This window comes from Lissotriton vulgaris, chromosome 12 (genome assembly GCF_964263255.1).
Source record: "Lissotriton vulgaris chromosome 12, aLisVul1.2, whole genome shotgun sequence".
Taxonomy (NCBI): domain Eukaryota; kingdom Metazoa; phylum Chordata; class Amphibia; order Caudata; family Salamandridae; genus Lissotriton; species Lissotriton vulgaris.
In genome coordinates, this window is record NC_141700.1 from 92,161,634 (window position 1) to 92,188,051 (window position 26,418).

Below are 26,418 nucleotides of genomic sequence, written 5' to 3' on the forward strand. Positions count from 1 at the left end.
TCTCTCTCTCTCTCCCATGCTCTTCCTCTTCATTAGAATCAGGGTAAAATTAGAATACGAGCAACACGTGTTTGTCAAACAAATCAGCCCTACTATGCATGCATTAACATCCTTCTACTTCTATGAAGTGTTTTATGATTGTTTCCATGAAAGAAATAAAACAATTAAAATGCTTTCTAGAATGCATCTGCCTTTATTTTTTATATCTGTATCCTTTTCTTCTTCTCTGTGTCTTTTTGTGTCTGGCTCATTTGTCATTCTTTCTACTTAACCCAAATCCCACTCCATGGGCCCAATGATTTAATCAACATTTCTAACAGCATCATCTAACCCAATGATCCTGTCTCGCCGCCATTTCAAAACATGGAAGCCACTCAATTTCTAATAACTGCAGAAGATTTGGTTGTTTGATATGGATCAGTGCTTTTTTATTCAGATTTCACCTCCAACTACAGGGGTTTGAACCTTAACCTCGCGTTTTATGTGAAATGTTCGTGGTGGTCTCAAGATGGGTCCCCATCGATTAGCTATGTCTTTACGCCCTTTAGTAAATCTCTATCGTAAAACCACAAATTAGCGCATATAAGAAGGCTTATCACTTTGGTCCTCATTGGAGGGACTAAGGGGCTAATTTAGATGTGGGCAATAATGGAACATTGACCACAAATTCGCTTTGGCAAATTCTCCCTCCGTTTACCTCTGGGCACCTCTGTCTTATTTAGAGGGGAGGAAAATACTGTTGTTCTCGCAGGGAAGCAGAGGTTCACTCTGCCATCAGAACCCCTTTGCAGGCAGGAGTCCACTACAGAACCACCCTATCGTGTTGAACGGCCCATCCTATTAGACACACTTTTCTGGTGGTATTCTTTTAATGCCCGGGAGCTCTGTGCACAAGATGGCTGCCCAGTACCGGAAAAAAGCAACAATATCCCCCATATCCAGGGCACAAATGCCCACTGCAATAGGGTCATTATTTATTTTGTTTTTAAAAATAAATCCTATTTTGTATGTTGTATTTGTAAAAGTGAAAAACTGCTGACTAGCCCACAATGCTAGAAGAACATGGACAGTGAAATGACACTCCCATCCTGTGCATACAAAAAATCCCCTGTCCTACTCTGTGTAGGATCCTCAATATGGTGGGTGGCATGAGAATTGGAATGGGGTAGCGCCACCTCCACCACAGCAGCCTCATCGTACAGGTAGCCCACTGGATCTAAGTGAGCCCTAAATAATACAGTTGCTGTAATATAACTTATGAAGTACTCCAGTCTGCTTTTTAAGGCTAGCCTCAATTCTTGGATCTCCAATGAGGAAAAAGCAGAACAATAATTTGACATTGACACCCAGAAGATTTCAATAATGTGGTAAAAAAAGGAGGGATATAATGGGTGACATGCTTTGTTTCTCACCTTCTTCTAATCCTTCTGTGGTACTAACAGAAATTAACAAATATTATCAAAAGTGCAGATAACATCATGTTTTTATCAAAATATTGAAAGACAGGTGTTGTGAATACAGTTATGTGTACTCCAGACCATTTTTTAAAAGTTTTAAAGATGTTGACAATAAATGATTTCCATCACACTAAAAGAGATATTTTACAAAATGTAATTTGAGGCACACCATTTAAAATTAAATCAATACTAATGGATAATTTAAATGCCACAAACTTCTGAAAAGTTCCTTGTATTTATTTAAGGTCAAAGAGAAAGTGCAATAACCTTTCCTTTAATTAGGAACAAGCTGAAAACTTGCCTAGTTTAATCCAGCATGAATTACCACCACTAACGCTTGAAAAACCCTTGTGAAGATGCCAAACATTCTGAAACATAAGGAGGCCAGAGCTTGTGAAAGAGGTGAAGATTACTCTTCCTCCTTCAAAATAATTGGCTATTCTGACAACCAGTTATTTACCTGCAGCCTGTTCAGGACACTACTCACTTAAGAGCTCTGCAACTGCATCTTTTTTTTCCAAAATGTATTTATTGGGATTTTTAGGGCAACAAACAAGACAAACATTACCGGCCCTTCACATAAGCAGTGATATCTCCACATTACCCTTATGTTTGGATATAGTCCCTCCGCATAGCCTGCTGAAGAGGGGAGAGATCCGCATTGCAGCATTGACATCAAACAATGTGCAACATATATTGGTGCATTCCATCTTTTCCTCAGTTACCCATTGCCTAATATTTTGCAGGATGTTTCCATCTTTCCCTAAGCAAGAAAAATGTCAAGAGACTTAATTTCATAGGACCGTTCAGTTTCGCGAGTCACCGTTGGGAGCCTGTTAGCATCCTCGTCTATTTGTAGTTAGTCGTCCATCTCACACATTTCTCCCAGCTCACAAAGCCAAGTACATGTCAAATGGACCACAAATATATTTTGGATGGGATCTAGCTGCCATCATTGACCAATATTTTTCCAGTTGGTGCAGACAATAAGTCACATCGTTCAACCAGCAGCTCATATGAGGCTGGCTTTCTCACCAGTGCATTGTTGCTCGTCTCTAAGAGGGATTAACATCATTCGTCTAGGCTTGTGAGTTTCAGCTGGGATATATATATATTTTTTTAGAGTTTTATATAGCGCAAACTTGACCCGAATCGAGAATCAGAGCGCTTTACATAGCACCAGTTACATTACATGAGGACACAAATTCATTTTTGTTAGGCACGGGTAGATTAAGTGATTTGCCCAGAATCACAGGATGTTTTTGACGTAATTACCGAGACTCAAACCCAGTTCCCCTGGTCCCAGGTCGAGCGCCCTAGCCGTTAGGCCAACTCCTCCTCTTTACATAGCCTTTTTTTTTTTTTTTAAACCTTTATTCATAACAAGTAGTGGAAGACAAGCATGAGATCTTCAATGACGTACACATAAAGCATACAAGGATACAGATGTGGTGTAGTGCAGCGGCGTACAGAAAGTGTCCAGGTGCCATATCCAGAGGGGGAAGTCCAGTGGGCAGGAATAAGGTCATGGCAACAGCAGTGGCATGAGACGTAACACACCATTACAGAGCTTATAAACATACCAATAATACGAATAACAAGCATATATCGGTCCAAAGAGGAGAGCAACGGCAGGGCCGTGGGCACATATGCACAGCGCAGTAGCCCCTGAGGTAAAGCATCAGAAGCTGCATCCCAAGAGAGAGGGTAGTAAATCCCCGTTCACCCGCCAATGATCATAACATACTCCCTACATCGAGAGAAGCAGCAGTACAAATAGAGGGATCCTCACATCGTGTAGACTGGGCAAGTGGCAGAGAAGTGTGCAATTCCAACAAACGAAGCCCCATTAACCCACCCCAACCCGATCAGCACTGTCCGAATCAGAATCCTGCACAGCCCTGGTAAGGAGGTACACCTGCAGTGGACTCCAAAAGTCTCTGGGCCTGCAGCGCATAGGCATCAATTCTGCGTAAACATTATATTGGTCCTGACAATAAATGACATCTCTCAACCAGTCATCGAACTGCGGTATCCTGCCCCTTCCCCAGCAACAGGCCACACGCCTCTTCGCCAGCAGCAGAGTGAAATCCACAAACCTACGATACATTGCCGGCACCGCCTTGGTATAACCCAACAACAGGACCAGAGGGTCAAGTGGCACTCCATTGTCGGTCATAGCCTGAAGAGCATCATGGACCCGCACCCAGTACTCCGAAACCACCCTACACTCCCACGCCAAATGGAGAAAATCGGCACCTGGTGCATGACAACGAGTGCACCTGTCATCCTCCGCGAGCCGGAACCTGAGCTTCCTAGCCGGGGTGTAGTAAAACCGCTGTATGAATTTGTAGTGTATGATCTTTAGGCGGCAGCTAGAGGAAATGTTGGCGGTCACACCACAACAATACTTCCATTGGTCATCAGAAATGGTGATGCCAAGCTCAGCATCCCACTGGGTCCGCGCCCGCCCAGGCGAGACAGCACGTTGTGTCCTGATGGCACTATACAATCTAGACACCAAGTGACGTCCATCAGAAAGCAACAGCACATGAAGCGGTAGGGTCACACCCGGCTCCCCAGGGAACTCAGGCAACAGCGATCTCAGGCCCTGTCGTAGCCGGACATAGTAAAACATATCAAGTGGGGAGTACGCCCCATCCCCGAAGAATTGCTCCAGGGTACGGAAGGTGCCCTCACGAAACAGGTCACCCCAGGTGTGTATCGCAAGACGACTGCACAGGCGTTGGAAGCCAGCTTCCTGCAGAAGAGACAGGGCAGGGTGATACATCAAAGGCAACGCGGGTGAGTAGAGAAAAGCAACATCCAGCACCTTTGCGATGCGCTTCCAGGCATCAACAGTGCAGGTGACCGTCGTTTGGTGTGTGTCAATGTCTGCAACATTACCTAGGACCATGCCCTCCAATGGGAGAGGGTGATCGACCCACTGTTCAGCGGCCACCTGAGGCATGAACGGCGTGGGGCACATCCAGTGGTAGGTGAAGTGCGCTTGAGTGCTGACATAATAAAGTTCAAACTCAGGGACGTCAAAGCCCCCGTCGACATAAGGCAGCGTCAGCGTAGACCACGCCACTCGTGGCTGTTTGCCCCCCCAGAACAGCCGAAGCAACTCTGAGCGGAGACGTGTGAAAAAATAAGCCCCAGGATAATACGGAATGTTTTGAAATAAATATAGGAAGCGAGGTAACACCACCATTTTAATGAGAGATGCCCTACCCGCCATAGACAATGGCAAAGACACCCACCTCGTGACGCTATCTGCCAATTTAGTTATAGCCACACCGTAATTAAGCCGTAGCGTCTCCTCCTTGAGCAGTGACACAACAATACCCAGATATCGCAGGTCGGAGTCACACCACTCCAGGGGGTAGTCAAGTGGGAAACGGTGAACCGCTGCAGTGAGTGGAAAGAATTGGGATTTCTGCCAATTGATATGAACCCCAGATATACCGCCAAAGACAACAAACTCACGTAACAACGCATTAAGATTCGACTGTGGGTCTTTCACATAGAGGGTAACATCATCAGCGTACAGGGATATGCCGATCTGCCGCTGAAGGCAATTAAACGCGCTCTGTTGATGCAGTTGCCGAATTCTGCATGCAAGAGGCTCTATAGCAATGGCGAACAAGAGAGGGGAGAGTGGACACCCCTGCCTGGTCCCTCTCGTGATCGGGAAAGGGGAGGATAACATACCATTTACAACCACTCTGGCCACAGGGTCAGTGTAGAGTAGTTTAACCCATGAGATAAATATTCTGGGAAAGCCCATCCTGCACAGGACGTCGATTAAATAACCCCATTCCACCGAGTCAAACGCTTTTGTCGCGTCTAGAAAAACAGCAGCTACTGGGAGCTCCAGGGATATGGTCGGGATCAAGGAGAATAATGTACGAAGATTATGGGAGGTCGCCCGTCCAGGCACAAAACCTGACTGGTCAGGCAGTACTATAACGGGCATAAGTTCAGAGAGCCGCATCGCCAATACCTTGGCCAGAATTTTAACATCGCAGCTAAGCAATGAAAGAGGCCTATAGGAACCCACATCAAGGGGATCCTTTCCGGGTTTGAGCAAAGAGGTGATAGCAACTTCCCTCATAGACCCTGGTAGGTGCCCCACTTCAAGGGATTCCTCGAAAACCTCTCGCAACACCGGAGCCATAATATCTACGTAACACTTATAAAATTCGGCGGGGAGACCATCTAGGCCTGTAGCCTTGCCATTATTAAGAGACATGATGGCACTCCTGACCTCGTCGACCTCCAGGGGCCTACCCAGAAACGCCCTGTGATCATCAGAGAGCCAGCAAAGCGACAACTCATCCAAAAATCCCCCATATCTCACATCTCCGGAGTGCTGGGAAGTGTATAAGTGTGTGTAGTGTTGCAGAAATGTGTCCCGGATAGTCGCCGTGTCTGTGCAGCGTGTGCCATCAGCCAAGACCAGTTCCAAGACATCTGAGCTGTGCCTCTGGTGTCTCGTAAGGGCCGCCAGCACCTTCCCTGGTCTCTCACCCTCACAATACCGTCTAGCTACCCAGTATTTTCCCCTGTGCTTCGCTTCTCTGGCCGCCTCCTCCTCGTATTCCGATAGTTTACTCCTAAACTGGCGCATGAGATCAGGGTCAGGGCCAGCAAGTAGACCGCGCTCCAGGCGTCTTAGGTCAGCTTCTAAGCCAGCAAGTGTACGAACAGCAGTCCTGAGTACCCCACAGCTCTTGGAGATTGTAATCCCCCGAATCGTAACTTTGAATGCCTCCCATATTACCTCCACACTGTCCACAGACCCCCTATTCCTCGGAAAGAAAGCCTCTATTTCCTCGCCCAGCTCCGCCTTAAAAATGGGGTCCAGAAGGGCCGATGGGAAGAGCCTCCAAGGCGGGCGCGGTCGGTGCAGTCCAGGCACCGATACCACAACCCGAACCGGACAGTGGTCAGAGAAAGTCCTGGGGAGGTGTGTCACCCCATGCAATCCTGCCACTAGCCCCCTGGAAAGGAAGATATAATCCAGCCTCGCCCAGGTACGGGCCTGTGTCGTGAAATGAGTGCCCTCCTTAACAGTGAGGTGTACATATCGCCAGCTGTCTACCAGCCCTGCCTCTTCAACAATGCCCCGCATGACATCCCTGGCTTGTATATTGTACTGATGACTCCCCTCCGATCTGTCCTCAAGAGCCACCATTGCCAGATTAAAATCCCCCCCCCCATACAATATGAGAAGCATCCACAGCAAGTACATGACCCCACAGTGCAAGAAAAAAAGCTGGAGTATCAACATTCGGTGCATAACAGTTCACAAAAAGCACAGTGATTTGCCCAATCCTCCCCCACAACAGTACATATCTCCCGTCAGAGTCCAAGTGTGATCCCAACTCCTGGAAGGCAAGTGATTTTTTAATCAATATTGCAACCCCCCTTGCATAAGAGGAGTACGATGAGAATTTCCTCACAGTGGCCCACCTCCCACCAAACGCATATGCCGGCGAACGGCCCAGATGTGTTTCCTGCAGAAGTGCCACCTGTATGGCATGTCGGTCCAGATACTGCAACACATTACGGCATTTCCTGGCATCATTGAGCCCACGCACATTCCGAGAAAGAATCGATATCTTATCCAACACTTCGACCGACATTACTCATAGGGGATACGTGTCAAGGAGCCCCGCAATCCAGCATCAGGCACAACACACGAGCCAGAATAGTAGGCCGCAGCCGCCGCACCCTCACCCCACCTGGTAACATGAAAAGCACAATCAGCCACGCCGTCTTCCAACCCCAGAACCAAACCCCCCCTCCCAGAACCGAACAGAGCACAACCGTGCAACAGGCACACAACGCCACACGAGAACATCCCGGTCGCAACGCATCCAGCAAGTGAATGTAAAGGTACCAAAGTGTCCCTTCCTCCCACCGCCCACCCGACCAACCCCAACCTGTCAGGACCCCCTACCACCCTCCCTCCCCACACCCCAGGCATCCATCCATTCGTCCAAAACAACAGCCGCACAACAAAGTAAAGTGCGAACATAATAGGGGAATTCCCGTTGGGGTTGTCCACCAGAGGTGCACTTCACCACCCCTTCGCACTATGCCGCCCTTCCAGCCGATGAGGCAAAGATACAAGGCAGGCACAGCACTAGGGTGGGTGCCCGGAGCAAAGAATAGAAGAAAAAAAAAAAAAAAACCCAACCATCGCCATCCCAACAGCCACACCATACAGCCTCTCGGAAAGGTGCGGAGGTCCACCTATCAGCCCACAATAGCACACGCTATGGAAAGACAGCAGGCAGCGGCAGGTGTAGCACTGTCAATAGGAAGCGTTCAACACAGTCACAATGCCATCAAAAACCTGGTCAGGAGTCTTCTTCCTCTCCCGCCGATTGGCGATCATTCTGTCCCAGTCCATCTTGGCGGTCAGCAGCAGCTCGTTCCCTCTTCAGCCGCTTCACAAAGTCCTCCGCCTGCTGCGGATTTGTGAAAAAAGTCTGCTTCGCCTGATGAGTGATCCTTAATTTTGCAGGGTAGAGCAAGGCGTAGTCCACCTGGAGGTCCCGAAGCTTCTTCTTAACCGCCAAGAATTTACGCCGTTGTTCCTGCACCATCGGAGTGAAGTCAGGGTATATAGTGAAGTTGACACCCTCGAAGGAGAGTGAGCGGGAAGTGCGGGCTGCATGAAGTGCCGCATCACGATCCCGATAGTTCAGGAGGCGAGCAATGATAGGGCGTGGGGACGCACCGGGGGCCGGTCGCGGTCCAAGCGAGCGGTGTGCCCATTCCACAATAAACTGGGTAGAAAAGGCTTCCGCCCCAACTGCCCCAACCAAGAGCCTCTCCACATACGTTTCCATCTTTCCAACATTCGTCGTCTCCGGCACACCCACTACGCGAATGTTGTTGCGCCGACTTCTCGCCTCCAACTCCTCATTCTTGGCGGCTATCACACGTAGGATATTGTCCATCCTCGCCAACTGAGTGGTATGAGTGGCCGCAGTGTCATCGTGATCCGAGATCCGCTGTTCCGCCGTGGTCAGGCGCTCCTCGTGGACATCAAGTTTCTGTACCACCGCGTCCATGCGGGAGGATAGTTTGTCCATTTTGTCCACTACGGTGGCGAAGCCCTGCCGCATCTCCTGCATCATCTGCTGGAAATCAGGAGTGGCCGGTTGCAAGACAGCATCAGCGGCAGGTGGAGGAGGAGATCGTGAGGTTCCAGCCTCCTGTACTAGGCGGGCGCCCCTTCTGGAAGCCGCCGAGTCAAAGGAGAGCTTAGGTTGCTTATTATCCGGTTTGCCCATGGTGTTATACACAACGCATGTACTAATGGCGTGAACAGGGAGGCAGGAGGGTTGAACCTCGAAAGCAAGTCCACGGTCAACCCAGCGATGCACTCAGCAGGAGACGCTGCACAAACAATGTCAACAGTGGGTCGTAGAGTGCACACCTCCGTACAGAACCACCAGCAGCCTCAGTGCAGACACACCAGGTCGACACTGCCAACAGAGCAGCCGCTATAAGGAGAACAGGACGTAGTCCAGAGGGGCCTAGCGATGACCCCGTTCCCCTCACCGCGAAGCAGAAAGGGCAGTGTCACTCATAGTTCACAAACAGAGACAGCGTGTAGGGGTCAGCCCCAACAGCGTTCCGTAGGGTCCAGGGCGGTGCAAACCAGGATCACAGGGCAAATTAGGCACAGCAGGGGACAGCCGTGGGCTGCGGCAGGTGAATGGCGCCAGCGCTGCGTAAACCACCGGAAGGGGCTCGCCGCGAAGCCTGACACGGCCGGCTCCGCAATACAGCGACCGCTGCAGTGGAAAAGGGCGCCAAATGGTAAAAGTCTAGGTCCGCTGTGTCATGTGAGCTAATTCCGCCTATAGACCTTATGCCAAAGTAAAGCGTTGAAGCACAGCAGGGAGTGACCGTGTAGTCTGCGGGGGTATGCCGCTAAAATATCGAGTATAACAGGCTCCACAAGTATGAAAGCCACAATGGTGCCAAATGAGCGAGAAAAACGGCTCCCCCGCAGTGCAAAGAGAATAAGACCTCTCACCAACAGCTGATCATCTCCGTTCGTAGCACGCCGTCCGCAGGCGCCCAGGAATAGACCACAGAAGGGGGCACGAGCAGGCATGCATGCCCCGCCACTCCCCTCCGTGTGACGGCCGGCGGTCCACTCAGGGGTGAAATCAATGCTCCCGTCACAGCTACTCAGTGACAGTCCAGCGTGACCCCCGCGATGTCGCTGCTTCTCCCCCGCCTATTAGCACCAGCCTCAAGTGCCGCCGCCGGTCGCGGCCAGGCAGGCAGCAAAGGAAAGTCCCTGAGGGGGGAGGGGACAGGCCTCCTCCCCACGTGACAGGCAGCGAGCTGGAGTAAGCCGGGACGCCGGACAGCAGAACGCCTGGTCTCCAGAGCAACAGGCGGTGATTCTTCAGGAGCCTCTAACTCCGGCTGGGAACCACGGATCGGCGCGGGAAGCGGACCGAGTGCAGATTAGAACCTCCCAAGGCAGATTCTAGGGTCAGGTTAGGGGACGGCGATGATCCGTAGGATAGATGGCCGGATGAAAGCTCCGGGCTGCAGGAGCCTCACAGCAGTGCGGCCATGCTGCAGTGCGCCCTCTAGCGCCCCCCCTCTTTACATAGCCTTGCAAGGACACTAAGGACATTCTCTGCACAGTCTCACAGATCACTTCATCTATACAATCATATGAGTACCAAAACTCAGCCACTTCCACTCCAAATCCAGAAAACAAATGTCGTGCATACCACATTGCAAACATTTGTTGTCCTCCAAGAGATCCACTGTATGTAGCCTAGTGGGTGTGGGTACGGTTTGTGCAATAATGTAACATGAATTATTCGCAATCTGTAATTGGGTGAGAGCATCCCTGTGTGGGCGCAGCAATACTACCATTTCTCATCGGTCAAATCGTCATCCAAAGCAGCCTGATTTTTGCTGCAGCGCGATTTCGCGGCAATGCGGCACTTCCGCAAAATGGGCGGGGCCGCGTCGGCCAACGACCGACGGCAGCACTAGCGAGGTAGTGCTCCCGTCGGTCAACGGCCGACGGCAGCACGCAAGGGGTTAAGACTTCTCCAAAATGTGGCCACTGGGGCTTTGGCCTGCATAGAGAGTACGGCCTTTTGATTAGCCCCATAGAGGAGGAGAATTTAGTTCACAGTCAAGCACTTGGGTTTTCGTGGGAAAGTACTAGGCATCTTACTACAAGTACTGCATAGTCGGGGATAGAAGAATACATGAGTAGCATGCACTCTATGTTCTTGTAAAGCAATACATATACCTACAGGATACATGTCCCCATCACCTCAAGTCGCATGCACCGCAGCTGTTTTCTGGACCCGCTCATCTGCCGTAAGAGGTAAAAACAGGTTCTGCTGAGTAGAGTATATACAATCAAGACAGGCTCTACGGCGCAGATAATCCCAATACCATATCCCAAGCCCATACCACATGTTTAACTGTATCAATAACTCCTCTAGACTGCGCTGGGGCAGCACAACCTGTAGCTTAGGGGCAGGAGTCTCACCCGAACATGCAGGTGATACGGCGTTGGATGGATCCAGTATTGAGCCTACATACAGTTGTATTACAGCTTCAGGACGGGAACACTCAGTCTGCCCTGTTCATATGGTAAGGTCACTAATTCCGAATATAGCTTCAGCTGCTACCGGCCAACTCTAAGCCTACAAGGAGGGATCAAATGTGGTGAAAGAATGCTCTAGTCAATGGAGCTGGAAAATTTACAAAAAGGTAAAGGAACTTGGGCAATAGTACCATGTTTGAGATGGCTATTCTCCTAGCGAGTGACCGGGGCATTCTAGACCAGAGCAAAAGCTGCCCCACTAACCACAGAACACTGCACTATAATTTTCCTGCCATATCTGTGTGATGTCCCTGCTCACCCATAATCCCAAATACTGAATGGCCAAATCAGCCCATCACAATAGAAACTTGGTTGCAAAACATGTCATGGCTACGATACAAGGGAAAATCAACGGCTTTGATCATTTAACCCTAATCCCAGTGAGAGCACCAGATTTTTAGAAATCCCCTCAACATGGGCTCAAGATTAGATATTATGTCATCTGCATACATTGATACCACAACCCTAAGTGCAATGTGATTTAGGCCATGTCCACCATGGTCTTGAAGCCGAGCTGAGATCAGCTCTAAAGCTGTTTAATTCGAAATCGAGGAAAGTGGACATCCCTGACATCTACCTATGCTGATTGCAAAATTACGTGAACTCTGTAAGTCGGCAGTTCGTATAGTAGCCGGATTCTGATGTAGTTTCTTCTTGAGCGATCCTCAAGATCCTCATTCTTGGTTTTGATTACCTCCATTATGCTTACCATCCACAAAAGCTGTTAGTTGCGCTCTGCTGCCCCATCTTTAGTATGAAACACTCTTCTTCAAGGTGTTCTAATTTGTCACCATGTTTAACAAGTCTATCACCCATAATATCTAGACAATTCGTCAGTATGTCAATTTTAAAGTCTATGGTTCGGAGACTGCATCACTTGTTATCAAGTATGGTTCTTATGCCCATGCCGACGGGTAGTTCATTCTGTCTTCCACTAGGTGAATGCTGGTGTTGCGGGGAACGTGGGACGCTAGGTGGGAAAAGAGGAACTGACACCGAGCCCTTAAGTGTGCTTTTCAATGATGGCTTTATTTTCATGAACACCCTTCTCTGGCGACTTGTGATTCTTTCTCTTGCGAAGGCCGCTGGATCGGTTCTGGGATTCTTTAAGGGATCCAGTGTCTGGCCGGTTATGTCCTGTTAAGTCCCAGCGGGATCTCCGCAGAGTGGTAGGAAACACTCCTCCTGGATGGTATCACGTACCAGAGAAGACCCAAAAACAAAAGGAACAAAACACAAGTATTAGGACGGTCGTCCTGTTTGTGGGACTCTAAAGGGACCGGGAGTGAAGGAAACCGAGTGTTTGGGTGTTTGTCCTTTACAGAGGCAGTGAGATGAGTGCTCGTGAAGGGGGGGGGGACGTGCAGAGACTTCCAGATTATTTACACTATATACAATGTATGCAGAACATACACAAGTTGTGTTGTTTTAGGGAGAAGGAGTGGAACGTGGTCCCACCCAACCCGCTATCTTGCCCCGTACCTGTTGAAGCCACGCTCCTCCCGTGGGAACATGGCGGGGCGACTCGTGGGGTCGTTGGCCTCCGGGCCTGCTGGAACTGCCGCGGATAATCAGGTCTCCGGTCTCCTCGTCTCCTTCGTCCTCCGGTACTTCTCGATACGCTCTCCTCTGCTCTCGCTCGCACCTCGCCTCCAGGGAAACGCCGTCCGTCCTCTTCCGGGTTCCGTTCTATTTTGATGGGTCCTGTGCTACGTCATCCAAAGGAGGAGGAGTCTCGTCCGGGTGATATCCCCATTTAAAGGCGCCGGATTCCTTTCCTTCTTCCTAGCTCCATGTTGGTTGCTCGTCCGGATCCCAGTCGGTGCTTTGGTGAGGTTCAGACTGCTGCTGCAAGGGGACACAATTGGGTGTGAGGGGTACAGCGGACCACCAGTCCTGTATTGCTTCTGGACCCTCGGGTGTGGAGCCCGCCCCGTCACAGCTGGTCACCAGCATCCGCGGTGATAGATCTCGAGGGGCGCTTTTATTCAAATTGTAGTTTAGACTGATTCCTGCAAAAGTTTGTGAAATGTTGTGAGCAATAGCAAGGGGATCAGAGCTACCAGGTCGGTATACAGGCACCTCACAGGAGAGTCGAAGACTCCGCCTCACCCCAAATCTACAAAGGGGCAAGAGCAGCCTAGGTGGCAGAGCCTCACTCAGTAGCAGCCATCTTGCGGCCTGGCTTTCTGCTCCCACAGCTTGAACTGCAGCTTTAATTCTGAAAAGGTGATTAAATAAAGGCATATAGCATACTTTCATACATTATGGATTTAGAGATGAGGCCTGGTTTGACTGCAAAAAAGGCACAGATATTGCTATTAAAATGTATGTATCAATTGGGAAAAATATGATTTGTAGTTCGAATTTAGCTCTGTCAGCATTGATAAATGTACTTAAGGATCAATAATTTGAAATTTGGACGTGAAGAGTGAAAAGTAACCTGAAAAGACGTTTGTGAAAAAGAGAAAAAGGACACGAAAAGTACAAATGTTTTTATAATAGAGAAATATGAATAAAAAGTCTGGTTCCTCTCCCTGCTGGAACTGCATTTTGATCTCGTTTAGATCTTTTGAGGCAAATGTATGACAAGAAATCTTCCAGTTTCCCTGGTGCTCTGTCCACCTCCGAGCCTGCTCTATGGCTCTGGAACTTTCAAACTGTTGAGGATAAAAGGTAGTACCCATGCTTACCTGAAGCAGATTTGTTCTATTTCCCTTTCTCGTACATATTAGTGCCGCTTAAATCTTTTAGCACCCTTAATAATTAAATTCAAATTATATCAAGCAACCAAGGGATTCGAAGCCCCACTGCCCAATTCGTCACACAATTGTATGATCAAGTAATTATCAATAATGTTGCCCACCTCTAAGGTCCGTTGCTCATAGATCATACAATGCGACAAACAATTCATAGGTAGAGAGTAAACAATAGCAACAAGACAATAAGTGAAAACAAATCTTTTCTTCAGCCTTCAGTGTAGGATCTGTATCCTTCCTTATTATGTGGAGTCAGAAAAACAGCGCAGCCAACGCGTTTCACCCTCAACAGGGCTTCATCAGGGCCAAATTGATCACAGTTAGTTCACCATAGTGTTTGGCACAACATCTTTGAGAGCACAAGTGACAAATTTGTAACCACTCCTTGTAATTGAAAAAATCACATCCACCCTCCAGGCGTTATTTGACCCATGCGTGACCAGTCCTACCCTGTTGCCCTAAACATCCCTCAAGCCAGGGGGATAGAGTTTGTTACACCGGTCGTGTATGGCCAAGGAGCATCACTCTAACGGGGTAGAACAGACTGGTCTTCACTCCTGGATGGGGTCTGATTGTTTGTCCCTGAATCTAAGGACCACACACTGGTCAAATCACGTCTTGAAGGTAGATGTGATTTTCCCTAAATAATTCAACATACAATAACCAGTGTTCCCTCTAGGGAGCCAGAATTTTGGGTTATTCAAAAACAACTGCTTCATATAACTTGTGACTAGGATTGCCAATACTAGAGATTAGGACTTATCTGCCCTCATCTGCCCTTGTCTCATAGTTACCCTCCCGGCCGTATTTATTAAAATATGAAACAAAATTAAAACATTAAAATAAAAGTTTCATATCATGTACAATTTTCATTTATTACATTTCGATGAAGACATGTTCATTGGCTAACCTTAACAAATCTCTAGTACAAAGGTTTTCCTAGCCGAGTCTAACATCCTGCAAATGCATACTTTCTAAATTAAAATAAAATTGTACATCCTAGCATTACGGGCCAACGGCAAGGTCGCAACCGGTGTCAGATCCCTACTACCAAAACTCTCGCCCTCACGGTGTGAGTGGCGGCCGCGCAGAGGACTGTACCCTCTGTGCCAACTCCAATTTCCCTTGTCTTGTTGGGGGCCCCCCATTTTAACTCGACGCCATCTTAAAGGTCGTCCGAGGACCCGTGTGAGGTGTCTGTAAGAAGGCAGCGTGGACTCCCCCTCCCACCCCACACTGTCTATCACATCCGCCGTCGCGGATATCCGGGCCCCGGGAAATTCGTAGGAGGGGCATATAGCCGCCTCCTCCCCTGGAAGGACTATGGCCGTCTTCCCCTAGGCGACCCATACTTAGTGGGTGCCGCCTCCCCGTGGGAGGTGCCAATGGCCGCCTCCCCCCGGGCGCTCCCATCCATAGTGGGTGGCGCCCCCCTCTAGGGACCTTGAAATTACTGCTCACCGATCATGACCTTACCGCCCGACCAAAAAATAAATACGACATTTGATTACCTACTAAGGGAGAAAAACTCATCCTGTTTATTTGCAATATTTGTCTATACTACAAGAAAACAGTACCTTCAGACATTAATCGTATCATTAAACTAGACCGTCATATACCGCTAAACCAAGGGAAGAAGATGTTATCAGAGAAAATTACTTTATTGCAGAACTAACATTGCCATAAGGGGCTGGTGGGTGGGTCAAAATTGCTCCTTGTTCCGTCGAGGGCTCATGTGCAACGAGTGGGTGCAGCTTCCAAGCACAGGAACAAGAGGATGCTTCTTCGGATTCCCACTCTCTTTATTCCTCTTCGGGCGGGCGTGAACCCTCCGCTGGTACGCCTACTGGGCGTGGCCATCGGTGTAGGTGTCTAGGACAACCCCTCTTGGGCGGGAAAAAGGCGCGCCCCGGCTACGCCGCTTCGGGCATACCAGCCGTGACACGCCCCCCGCCCAAAATGGTTTCCCGGGAGGATCCGGGCCCCCAACCATACCTTCGGGGGGATCGAGTGGTCGCCCCTTTCCATATGGCCGGGATGCCTGTCACCCCCTCCCAACACAATCCCCAAGGATGGGAAGACGGACGCAGTTCTGAACTTTTGGAAGGCGGGAGGGAGTTACCCTCCCGGCCGTATTTATTAAAATATGAAACAAAATTAAAACATTAAAATAAAAGTTTCATATCATGTACAATTTTCATTTATTACATTTCGATGAAGACATGTTCATTGGCTAACCTTAACAAATCTCTAGTACAAAGGTTTTCCTAGCCGAGTCTAACATCCTGCAAATGCATACTTTCTAAATTAAAATTGTACATCCTAGCATTACGGGCCAACGGCAAGGTCGCAACCGGTGTCAGATCCCTACTACCAAAACTCTTGCCCTCACGGTGTGAGTGGCGGCCGCGCAGAGGACTGTACCCTCTGTGCCAACTCCAATTTCCCTTGTCTTGTTGGGGGCCCCCCATTTTAACTCGACGCCATCTTAAAGGTCGTCCGAGGACCCGTGTGAGGTGTCTGTAAGAAGGCAGCGTGGACTCCCCCTCCCACCCCACACTGTCTATCACATCCGCCGTCGCGGATATCCGGGCCCCGGGAAATTCGTAGGAGGGGCATATAGCCGTCTCCTCCCCTGGAAGGGGCCTATGGCTGCCTTCCCCTAGGCGACCCATACTTAGTGGGTGCCGCCTCCCCGTGGGAGGGGCCAATGGCCGCCTCCCCCAGGCGCTCCCATCCATAGTGGGTGGCGCCCCCCTCTAGGGACCTTGAAATTACTGCTCACCGATCATGACCTTACCGCCACAGGCCAGATAGTTGACCGGCTATCTGGCCCCCCCACAAACTCCTCCTAAAGGTCATGTTTTCTTAAACTCCTTAGCCATGCTATGAAGTCTCCTATGAGTAAGACATTCCCCTCCCGGGACAAGTGAACCCCATCATCGAGATACATGTGATCCCCCCGAATACACCCATGCGGAATACTGTGCAACTGCGCCGAGCGAAACAACCTACCAATTTTGTTGTTGACCTTTTTCACCAAATGGTTCAGTGCTGACACCGAGAGGCCCCCCCGCCACACCTTCCTGGGAATCATGTGGGACCATGCTATCGTGCACCCCGGGATCCTCCTCGCCAGCCCGCTAACGGTAGACAAAACTCGCTCGAGTAGTACTCGCCTACCGAGTGTCACCATGTCATTTCCCCCCAGGTGTACTATGATTACAGATGGCGGTGACCTCTGCCGCCCTAAGAGTTCCTCGACAAAAGATTCAAACTGGTCAATACAGAGCCCGCCCCTTCCGTGGAAGGTCACTCTGTACCCGTACTCCCCAGCTGCGCGAGTCGCGTCACCTGCTTTGAAAACGTCCCCGGCCCGCCTCACGTAAGAGTGGCCCACGACCCACACCACTCTCTCCTCAGCCGGTGATCTCTGACCGCTGGTCCCCTGGTGCCGGGTCGACTGCAAATTCCGCCCCGCATAACATGCTTGCGAAACTGTAAATTAAACAGAAGACAAGAAGCGTGAGTGCATGTAACTTGACTTCACAACATGTGCAATCGCACATACCTTTTAAAACAATTCGAGGACCATCGTCCCAACTGTTTCACCTCTTCAACACTCTGACCCCTGGCTGCAGCCTCAGTAGCAGCCCCTATCCTAAAGGAGTGGGTCCCAAAATCGCACGGGTCCAAGCCCGCCGCTGCGATTGCCATTGTTAGCACCCTCTGAAACTGAAACCTCGTCAGTGGGGTGGCATCAATGTGTCTCAGCAGGCTCCCCCCCCATGTATCCGCCCTTCGCGCCAAATATTCCTCAACGCATTTTACCGGGCACATGGGGGACCCTCGCATGCGCTGGACGACGATACTGTCTCCCATAGCTCTCTGGTCAGTCTTGGACTTGGCTATTGTGACCACCATTGAATCACCCCTAATCAGGATGTGATCCCGACACAGACCTCCCTCCACATCTTTCTTATTCTTTGCGACCAGTTCGCTCACCCGCATAGCCCCATGAAACGCTAATGCGAAAGCGGCCCGGAACAGTACTGCTTCGAAATGGGAGGAACATGTTGTGGGTAGTATCGACATGAGCAGGGACAACCTTTCTAACCCAATCGGACGCCTCTCGTCTACTCTACGACCTTCCAGGCGTTGCCAGCCACGAAGGGTTTTCTTTACCAAAAAGGACGATGTCGGGTCCTTGATGCCATGCGCCTGCGCCATGAATGAAATGGCAGCCCGGTGCCTATTGGTCGTTGCTACTGATCGGCCTTCCCTGTGTAATGCTACCAGAAACCTTAGGAAGCAATCCTCCTGACCCCATTTCTCCTCCTCTGCCGGACCCAAAAATGCACAATAGGAACGAAACGCTCCTTCGTATGCCTTCCTCGTCCTGGGGGCTAAGCTTGCTGCCACGAGGTCTTGTAATCCGGGGCACCGAGTAGCCAGAGTGCTTCGGGAAATGGTGCCGCCGCTAGGTCCGCAGAAGGTAGATAACCCCTGAAAGCCTGCATATGTGAACGAGACAGTGCATCAGCAGCCTGATTCAGTACACCCGGCACATGTTTCGCCCTGATTGCACATTCAGTCTCATGCAAAGTAGTACAATTTCCTTCAACAATGTCAATATCCACTTGCAGCGTGCTGCCTGATTATTTATACATTCAACAACAGTCATATTGTCGGACCAAAATACCACAGAGCAATCTCTGAACTCGTCCGGCCAAGCCATCAGAGCCACAAAAATGGGGAATAGCTCGAGGAACCCAATGTTATTTGTGAGACCGCTGGTGTGCCACCACGTCGGCCATGTTTGCGCCGACCATCGATTACCAAAGATTGCGCCAAATCCCACGCTCCCCGCCGAGTCGGTCCACAAACCTAGCTCGTCCGAAGACGCAGGTGGCTTGTTCCATACCACTCGACCGTTGAAGTCCGCCAGAAATGCCAACCATATGCGCATGTCCTGGCGAACCTCCGTAGACAGTCTTGTGCGGTGGTGTCCTTCCTTGAGACCAACCATAGCTTGTGCAATAGAGCGGGAAAAGGGGCGGGCCATTGGTATCACTCTTAGGGCAAAGTTAAGCTGACCCACTGCTTGTTGTAACTGATGGAGGGTAACTTTCTCCTTAATAAGGCACAGTTCCAGGGAAGCCCTGAATTTCGCTACTTTTCCTACTGGCAAACGGAAACATCCCTCCACAGAATCGAGTTCAATTCCCAGAAACTCCAGTGAAGTAGATGGTCCCACCGTCTTACCTGGTGCCAATGGCACTCCGAATTCCTTCATGAGGATGCAAAACTCCTGTAGTGCCTGCGCACATTTTGTGCCGCCGGCTGCCCCCAAGAACAGAAAATCATCTAAGCAATGCATAACATGGCTATGGCCAGTGGCTTCGGTGAATGCCCATTCCAAAAAACAGCTGAATTTCTCAAAATAAGCACAAGAGATGGAGCAACCCATTGGCATACATCTATCCATGTAGTAACGTCCCTGGAACACAAGGCCTAAAAGACGCTGATCCCGTGGGTGTACCGGGAGCAACCGGAACGCCGACTCAATATCTGACTTCGCCATCAGCGCTCTGGGCCCCAGGCGATTCAACATGGTGACGGCATCATCGAAGGATGCGTACTGCACCGAACAAACTCCCGGGTCAATCGCATCGTTCACCGAGAGACCCCTCGGAGCCGAAAAGTTGTGGATCAGCCTAAATTCCCCCGGGTCTTTCTTGGGAACCACTCCTAACGGGGAACAGATGAAATCAGGTACTGGCGGGTGCCTATATGGGCCAGCAACCCGGCCAAGGGCAACCTCTTTTGCAATCTTCCTCTCCACCACCGCTGGATTATGCTGAGCCGACAGTTGGTTTCTACAAAGTGGCTCCCCACGAAAATCCCCCGCCGGGATGTGGAAACCATATAAGAATCCATTCCTCAACACCCCAGCGGAGACATGATCAGGGTATTCGTTTAGCCAGGGGATCATTGCCATGATATCAACAGGGGTAGGTAGCGGTACACAGTGGTCCCCCTCAGTCTTGTTTGGACCCTCCTCTACCCGACCCACTATTCTTGGATCTGCACGAACTCTCGGGGTGCGAGGAATTCCCGCAACCTGCACAAGCATGTCTGAACTTACATGTCCCTTGAGGCCTGGTGCAATTGCCCCTGTTAAAGCTCCAACAGACCCCTTTCTTTCCCCCATTCCCACCAGTATTTGCTTGGTGGTCGCCACCGGCGCCCGCTCGAAAGGGCACCGCGGGCTGTTGGCGGGAAAACCCCGACCCATTCCCGCCTGGCGAGGACGTCTTCGTCGCGCCCGGCAGGAGCTGCTTCTGCCAAGAAATCGAGTCGAGACAATCCCACGTCAGAGATGAATCGTACTCTTTGGCCTTACGGAATTTCATATCGTAACCCATCCATTCATTCCCCTCATACGTTTAATAGAAATCCATTATTCGTGCCTGATAGCAAGACAATTCAGGCAAAACCTCGGGCTTACGTTCCCCAATAATTGCAGTAAACATCGCAAAGGCCTTGGCCCAATTTGTGATTGTCTCATCCACCCTGAATCCCGCCATCTTGGCTCGCCAGACACTCGGGAGCCACAAATCTTTCTGCGTCTTAGCATACTCCATCTCGCGATGGTCAGTCAGCAGAGAAAACATATTTACATACTTGTCAGCCCATATCAATTCTTTCGTGGCCAACGGGATATGTTGAACCACTCTCTCCCGTCTTGAGGGCAAAGAGCCCTCCCCCGCAATTGGCATTGCCTGCTTACCCGGCTCGGTTGTCGTTCCCGCTGTTTTTCCGACGCCAGCTGCCGATCCTTCCGGGGTCACCTGTGGGGGGACAAGAGGGAGATTCGCCTTTGCGGCATCTCGCGACTGCCGCAACTGCTGCATTAGTAACCTGGCCTCTTCGGCCGTGTCTCCAGGTGCCGTAGCACCCCCTGTTTTTCTACCGAGCCATGCGGCCAACTGGGCGGCCAATTCAGGAGGCATGTCCTCCTCGTCGGCGGGCGTAATCACAACCGGAATCGGCTGACCCGCGTCCGGGATTGGTACCGGGGCCTCGACTGGAATGGCAAGGCTCGCCGGGGGTACCTCGGGGATCGGAACCACCCCCCCTGCCGCCCTATTCCTGACCCGTTTCCCCCTACCCTCGGAGGCAACTCCCGGCAATGCCGGGCCTATTACCTTCTTTGGTTTACCCGGATTGTTCATCGCAGCTATCTGCTTCTTCATGCTCGCCATATCTCTTACCAGCATGCGAAGCATCTGGTCAGTCCCGGACTTCTTTCCTGCCTTCTTGCCAGGCATTGTTCTCGAATATTCGATCCAAGTTGATCAACACGGTCCTGGATCCTTAGCCTCGAAGTCGCTGAAAGAGAAACACAAGAATTACAAGTTCTCAAAATTGCTCCTTGTTCCGTCGAGGGCTCACGTGCAACGAGTGGGTGCAGCTTCCAAGCACAGGAACAAGAGGATGCTTCTTCGGATTCCCGCTCTCTTTATTCCTCTTCGGGCGGGCGTGAACCCTCCGCTGGTATGCCTACTGGGCGTGGCCATCGGTGTAGGTGTCTAGGACAACCCCTCTTGGGCGGGAAAAAGGCGTGCCCCGGCTACGCCGCTTCGGGCATACCAGCCGTTAAACGCCCCCGCCCAAAATGGTTTCCCGGGAGGATCCGGGCCCCCAACCATACGTTCGGGGGGACCGAGTGGTCGCCCCTTTCCAATCTGCCCTCATCTGCCCTTGTCTCATATTTCGAATTATTATTCTATTGCATTGAACATTTTATCGTTTGAGAAGATGAGAGGCATCTCCGGGTGTCATGGGGTTTATCTGGCTGCAAGCAGGGAAGCAGCAGCACCTCCTGCTTAAACTTACAGATTAACCCCCAATACTCGGTTCTCATACAGAAAACAGATATCTGAAAAACTGCACAAACCTACCATGTATCTACCTTTCCAGGATTGTTGAGCCTGTCTTGACAAGGAGGAAGATGTCAGCTAGGTATGCATTAAATACCATAGCCCTGGAACAATGCAAGGCAATATAGATAATACCATGCTTCCTATAGTGGTCGCTTTATTTCAATATCTCATCCTAGGTGAATTTGCCAATGGTAAAAGGTGGTAATAATTTTTCTCAGCTCTGCTTCTGGTTTTTTGATAATTCCATCAACAATTTAGAGACTAACCCCTTTGGAGCATAATTGGTTATTTATTTTTACATTGAAGTTATATCTGTTGTTCTTAGGTTGATAATTAAACATCCACTTAGCAAAGGTTTGGATTATAACAAGTCCAGGGGAAAAAACGTTTGCATTGGTTTCAGTAAATCCCTGCCACTAACTTTTAAACCGACTAGTGGTTTGCCACCCACCCTTTGACCCTGAATCCAGGAGCAAACTTGAAGCCTTTTTTGCCCAATATTTCAGATGACTGCATACCCAATCCATGCCAACATGGAGGGACCTGCTCCGAGGAGGGAGAGCGCATCACTTGCCACTGCCTCCCTGGCCATGAAGGGACATTCTGTGAAGCAAGTGAGTATGGGGCATGGGATTCACTGCTGTTCTCAATTGTATTTTTCTTCTTTCATGAGTCACATGAAAAATGCTTGGAGGGTGTAGAATGAGTCCACATGCCAAGAACTCTAAGGAAGTCTTGCCAGACTTTGGTTTATTTTTTAAATATGAGTTCTAAAATACCATTATTTAAATATTGTCAGTGAATGGCATTTTCTTTTTAAAGAAATTGCACACCAACAGTGAGATAGGGTACAAGTGGGACTTCCTCTTTGAATGGAGTTTTTATAAAAAATAAACCAAAGTCTGTCTTTTTTTCTGAAGAAAACGTCTTCTAATGTGAGAAGAAGCAAGGTACTAGAGCTTTCAACACGAGAAAGCAAATCATGGAATGGGAATGCATGTGGGAACTGTAGTAATTTCAAAACCCTGTCAAGATATCCCCTACCTTGGAGCTTCCATTGTACTATAAGCATTGCTATACAGACTTCAATTGTTGACCTATCAAACAATTGTCCTACCTTTTGTATATAACAAATGTTATTAAATTTGCATTTTGTATTTATTTATTTTTGTGGTTTATAGAGCACAAACTTGACCCATTAGGGTGTCAGAGCGCTTTACAGGAACAAAACAGTATACAATAGGTTTGAAGTCAACAAAAGTACACAATAATATAGGAAGGGGCGGTGTGCTGGGTACATAAGGGATAGAGGGTACGTAGGTACATTTTGCATTATGCATTTACTCATGGCCATCATCTCAGATGTCTGAGGGATTGAGTAGAGAGGAACACAGATCGCCAGAGAATCCAGACTTTATCCAATGAATTATTCAAGCTCACTAGAGACTACCCTTCCAAGACATACGGATCCCCAGTTTGCAGAAACATCTTTGGGTTCCGACACACGGCGTTATATTCCAGCCCACCGAACCAGATTCTAGGGACATATTGATCAGTTCTCCTAAATCTTGGACCTACAGTGGACAGGAGTAACTGTAACAAAGCTATTGGGCTTGGATCCAGATAGGGGTTCAGATTACTCATAAACAGGGCTCTTCTAACTGCTCTAGAGCAGTAAGAGACAAAGCTGTCGCCTTCTTATTGAATCTGCAAATGTTCCCGACTGAAGTGGCAATTAAAGGTGTTTTACTTTGCACAACCTATTGACAGGTTTGTGCACAATTGTGGCTACTTGAAACTGGAGTCCAGCCCTTACCACTCAAGGAGTTGTGCCATCCTGCTCTGTCTGTATGTTCGTGTGAATGTTTGTGTGTGTCAGTGTGCTGTGCACGTGATGTATTCATGTGACTTGTGTTGCTAAGGGGGGATTTCAAAGCAGGCTGTTGGAGCAGTGTGAGTGGATGGAGGTGTTGTCGTGCTCTTTATTAATTTCTTGCGTGGCTCTGTTGTATTGTGCCCTTTTTGGATGGTCCTCCCCCCACTTTTTCCTGATAGATGCTGTGGTAACTGATTTGAAAATGTGCTGGGTCCTGCTAACCAGGCCCAGCACAGAGGCTTAACCAGCATTTACCTAGATGGCACTTTAGACTGTGTACAGCCAGTGTTCTCGTGCCTTGGCGGGCTTTTTCAAAGGTTTGCCACTAAGACAGAAGTCTGGCCTCATGCCCCGGAGTGTGTGCCACTCCGAGAGGTCAGAGACAAAGACCCGAGTAAGCAGGAGGTGCCACCTCCCCCTACACAGGATGGCTAGTGATTAGACCATTGCGGCGACGAGCCTCAAAGGCTTCACTGGTGCCACTGGACAAAGGAATTTGTCCCCCACTTGAGGGCAAAGCCTCCCCTGCCCAAGGCACTGTTTTTCATGGACAGGCAGGAAATTAGCTATGCAGGAGACACCCACCTCCACAAGGCTGATCACACTGCTAGGGGGTTGCGGCTGAGATGTACAGTCGAGGATGGTTTTAACCATCTTGTTTTAAGGTTAGAAATCAGGTTCTGAGCAGTTTTAGTGACATACACCCAAAGGATGCCATCACCACTGGGGTGGATTATCCACAAGACTACATGCTTATTGGCTGTTAGTCCTCACACCCACAAACACCCCCTAAATCCAGGATTTAAGAGGCACCCCAGACACCAGAACCTCAGATTCAATGTGATACCAAGAAGAACCCAGTATCCATGACAAGGTAGGACTCCGCGAAGAGAGGCACTAAGCTCTGCAGCTGTGGCAGCCGAATATATGATGTTACAACGCATGCTTTTACAATGCAGTCTTTACATCACAACTACCACTACATCGCATGATTTTACAATGCATGGCATTACAACGCATTTTTTAAAACAACCACTACAACACAAACCTTTACAACGCATAATACTCTTAGGGAAACAGTAGGGTAAGGGTTTGGATAGTGTAGGGATAAACATTACTATTCCTACTACAGTGAGTGCAACAGTAGGGTAAGTGTTGGATAGTGTAGGGGTAAAAATTACTATTCCCACTCCAGTGACTGCAACAGTAGGGAAAGTGTTGGATAGTGTAGGGGTAAAAATGACTATTCCCACTCCAGTGAGTGCAACTGTGGGGTGTTGGATAGTGTAGGGGTACAAATTACTAAGTTTTGGATAGTGTAGGGGTAAAATTAGTATTCCCACTCCAATGAGTGCAACAGTAGGGAAAGTGTTGGATAGTGTAGGGATAAACATTACTATTCCTACTACAGTAAGTGCAACAGTAGGGTAAGTGTTGGATAGTGTAGGGGTAAAAATTACTATTCCCACTAAAGTGAGTGCAACTGTGGGGTGTTGGATAGCGTAGGGGTACAAATTACTAAGTTTTGGATAGTGTAGGGGTAAAATTAGTATTCCCACTTCAATGAGTGCAACAGTAGGGAAAGTGTTGGATAGTGTAGGGGTAAAAATTACTATCCCCGTGTACCCCAAAACCCATGCCCACCCTAATACTAAAAAAAATCTCCATTACTTACCTTATAAAGCATTGTAATGCGTTGAAATGGTATGCATTGTAATGACATGCGTTGTAGTGACATGCATTGTAATGTCATGCATTATAAAGGTAGGTCCTTGTAATGACTGCTTTGTAATGGAGGTTTCCTGTGGCAGCCACCCTGCCCCCACTGGATTTTGACTCGACCAAGGTAAGAGGCCAGTTCCAATGAGTTCCACAAAGTCCACAATCCTTAAGCCCTGTTCCCCAATAGTCTGGTGTGGCCACTAAAAGTCCTTTGGCAGGAAGCTTCCGGGATCTATAGTCCTGACCCTCAACCAGGCTCAGCTTTCTACAACATTCCCCTGGTCCAGTGAGTCAAAGCTTGTTGGTGGTCAGTCCGACTCCAACCTGCTTTACTCAATGCTTCAAAAGAAGAGAATCACCTGCACGAATGACTAACCACCCCTGTAACTTCATACAAAGATTTTGCATCGGTTTTCACCCTCTCTTGGCATGCCTACCTGCTCCTCTGGCCGCGGATCCAGTTCAGCACCACGTATAGTTAAGAGCACCTCTGCACCGAGTCCCCCAAGTCAGATAGATTGGATCTGCCTGGGGACTCCTGGTCCAGAGTCAGCTCCTTGTTTTGTTTCCAAAAGGTTTTGCTCGACTTGCCTCGAAAGTACCTTATTGCTAAGGTAACCATTCCAATGCTGCGAGCCGGGTTGACAGCTCCGTTTGACAGCTAAAGTGCAACTCTGCACCCCGCTCTCCTGAGCCAGGTAAAATTGTGCTAGCTGTTATGAAATGGTTTAGGGACTCACAAGACCTTGTGTTTTTCCCATTTACCTCAACTTTAATGTTTTCACATTGAAAAGTACTGATTTATTTAATGTTTTAAAATTGACAACTCCATTTATACTGTATATATTGATTTTGTTTTGGTGTCTAAAATATATACAAATCTGAGCTATTTTTATAAGTTGGTGTCAGATTTTTCTCGAGTCATGTCAATTACTTATTGTCCATGTTGGGGATGTGAAATACTTAACAC

General features: G+C 49.1%; 1 protein-coding gene across 1 annotated transcript in view; it reads left to right on the forward strand.

Moving 5' to 3' along the window:
• Window positions 1–26,418, forward strand: part of BCAN (brevican) — a 93,332-nt gene that overhangs the window by 26,466 nt on the left and 40,448 nt on the right. Inside the window, exon 8 of the mRNA XM_086947320.1 lies at window positions 22,357–22,464. Coding sequence (XP_086803446.1) covers window positions 22,357–22,464 — 108 coding nt within the window. The remainder of the gene's footprint in view (window positions 1–22,356; window positions 22,465–26,418) is intronic.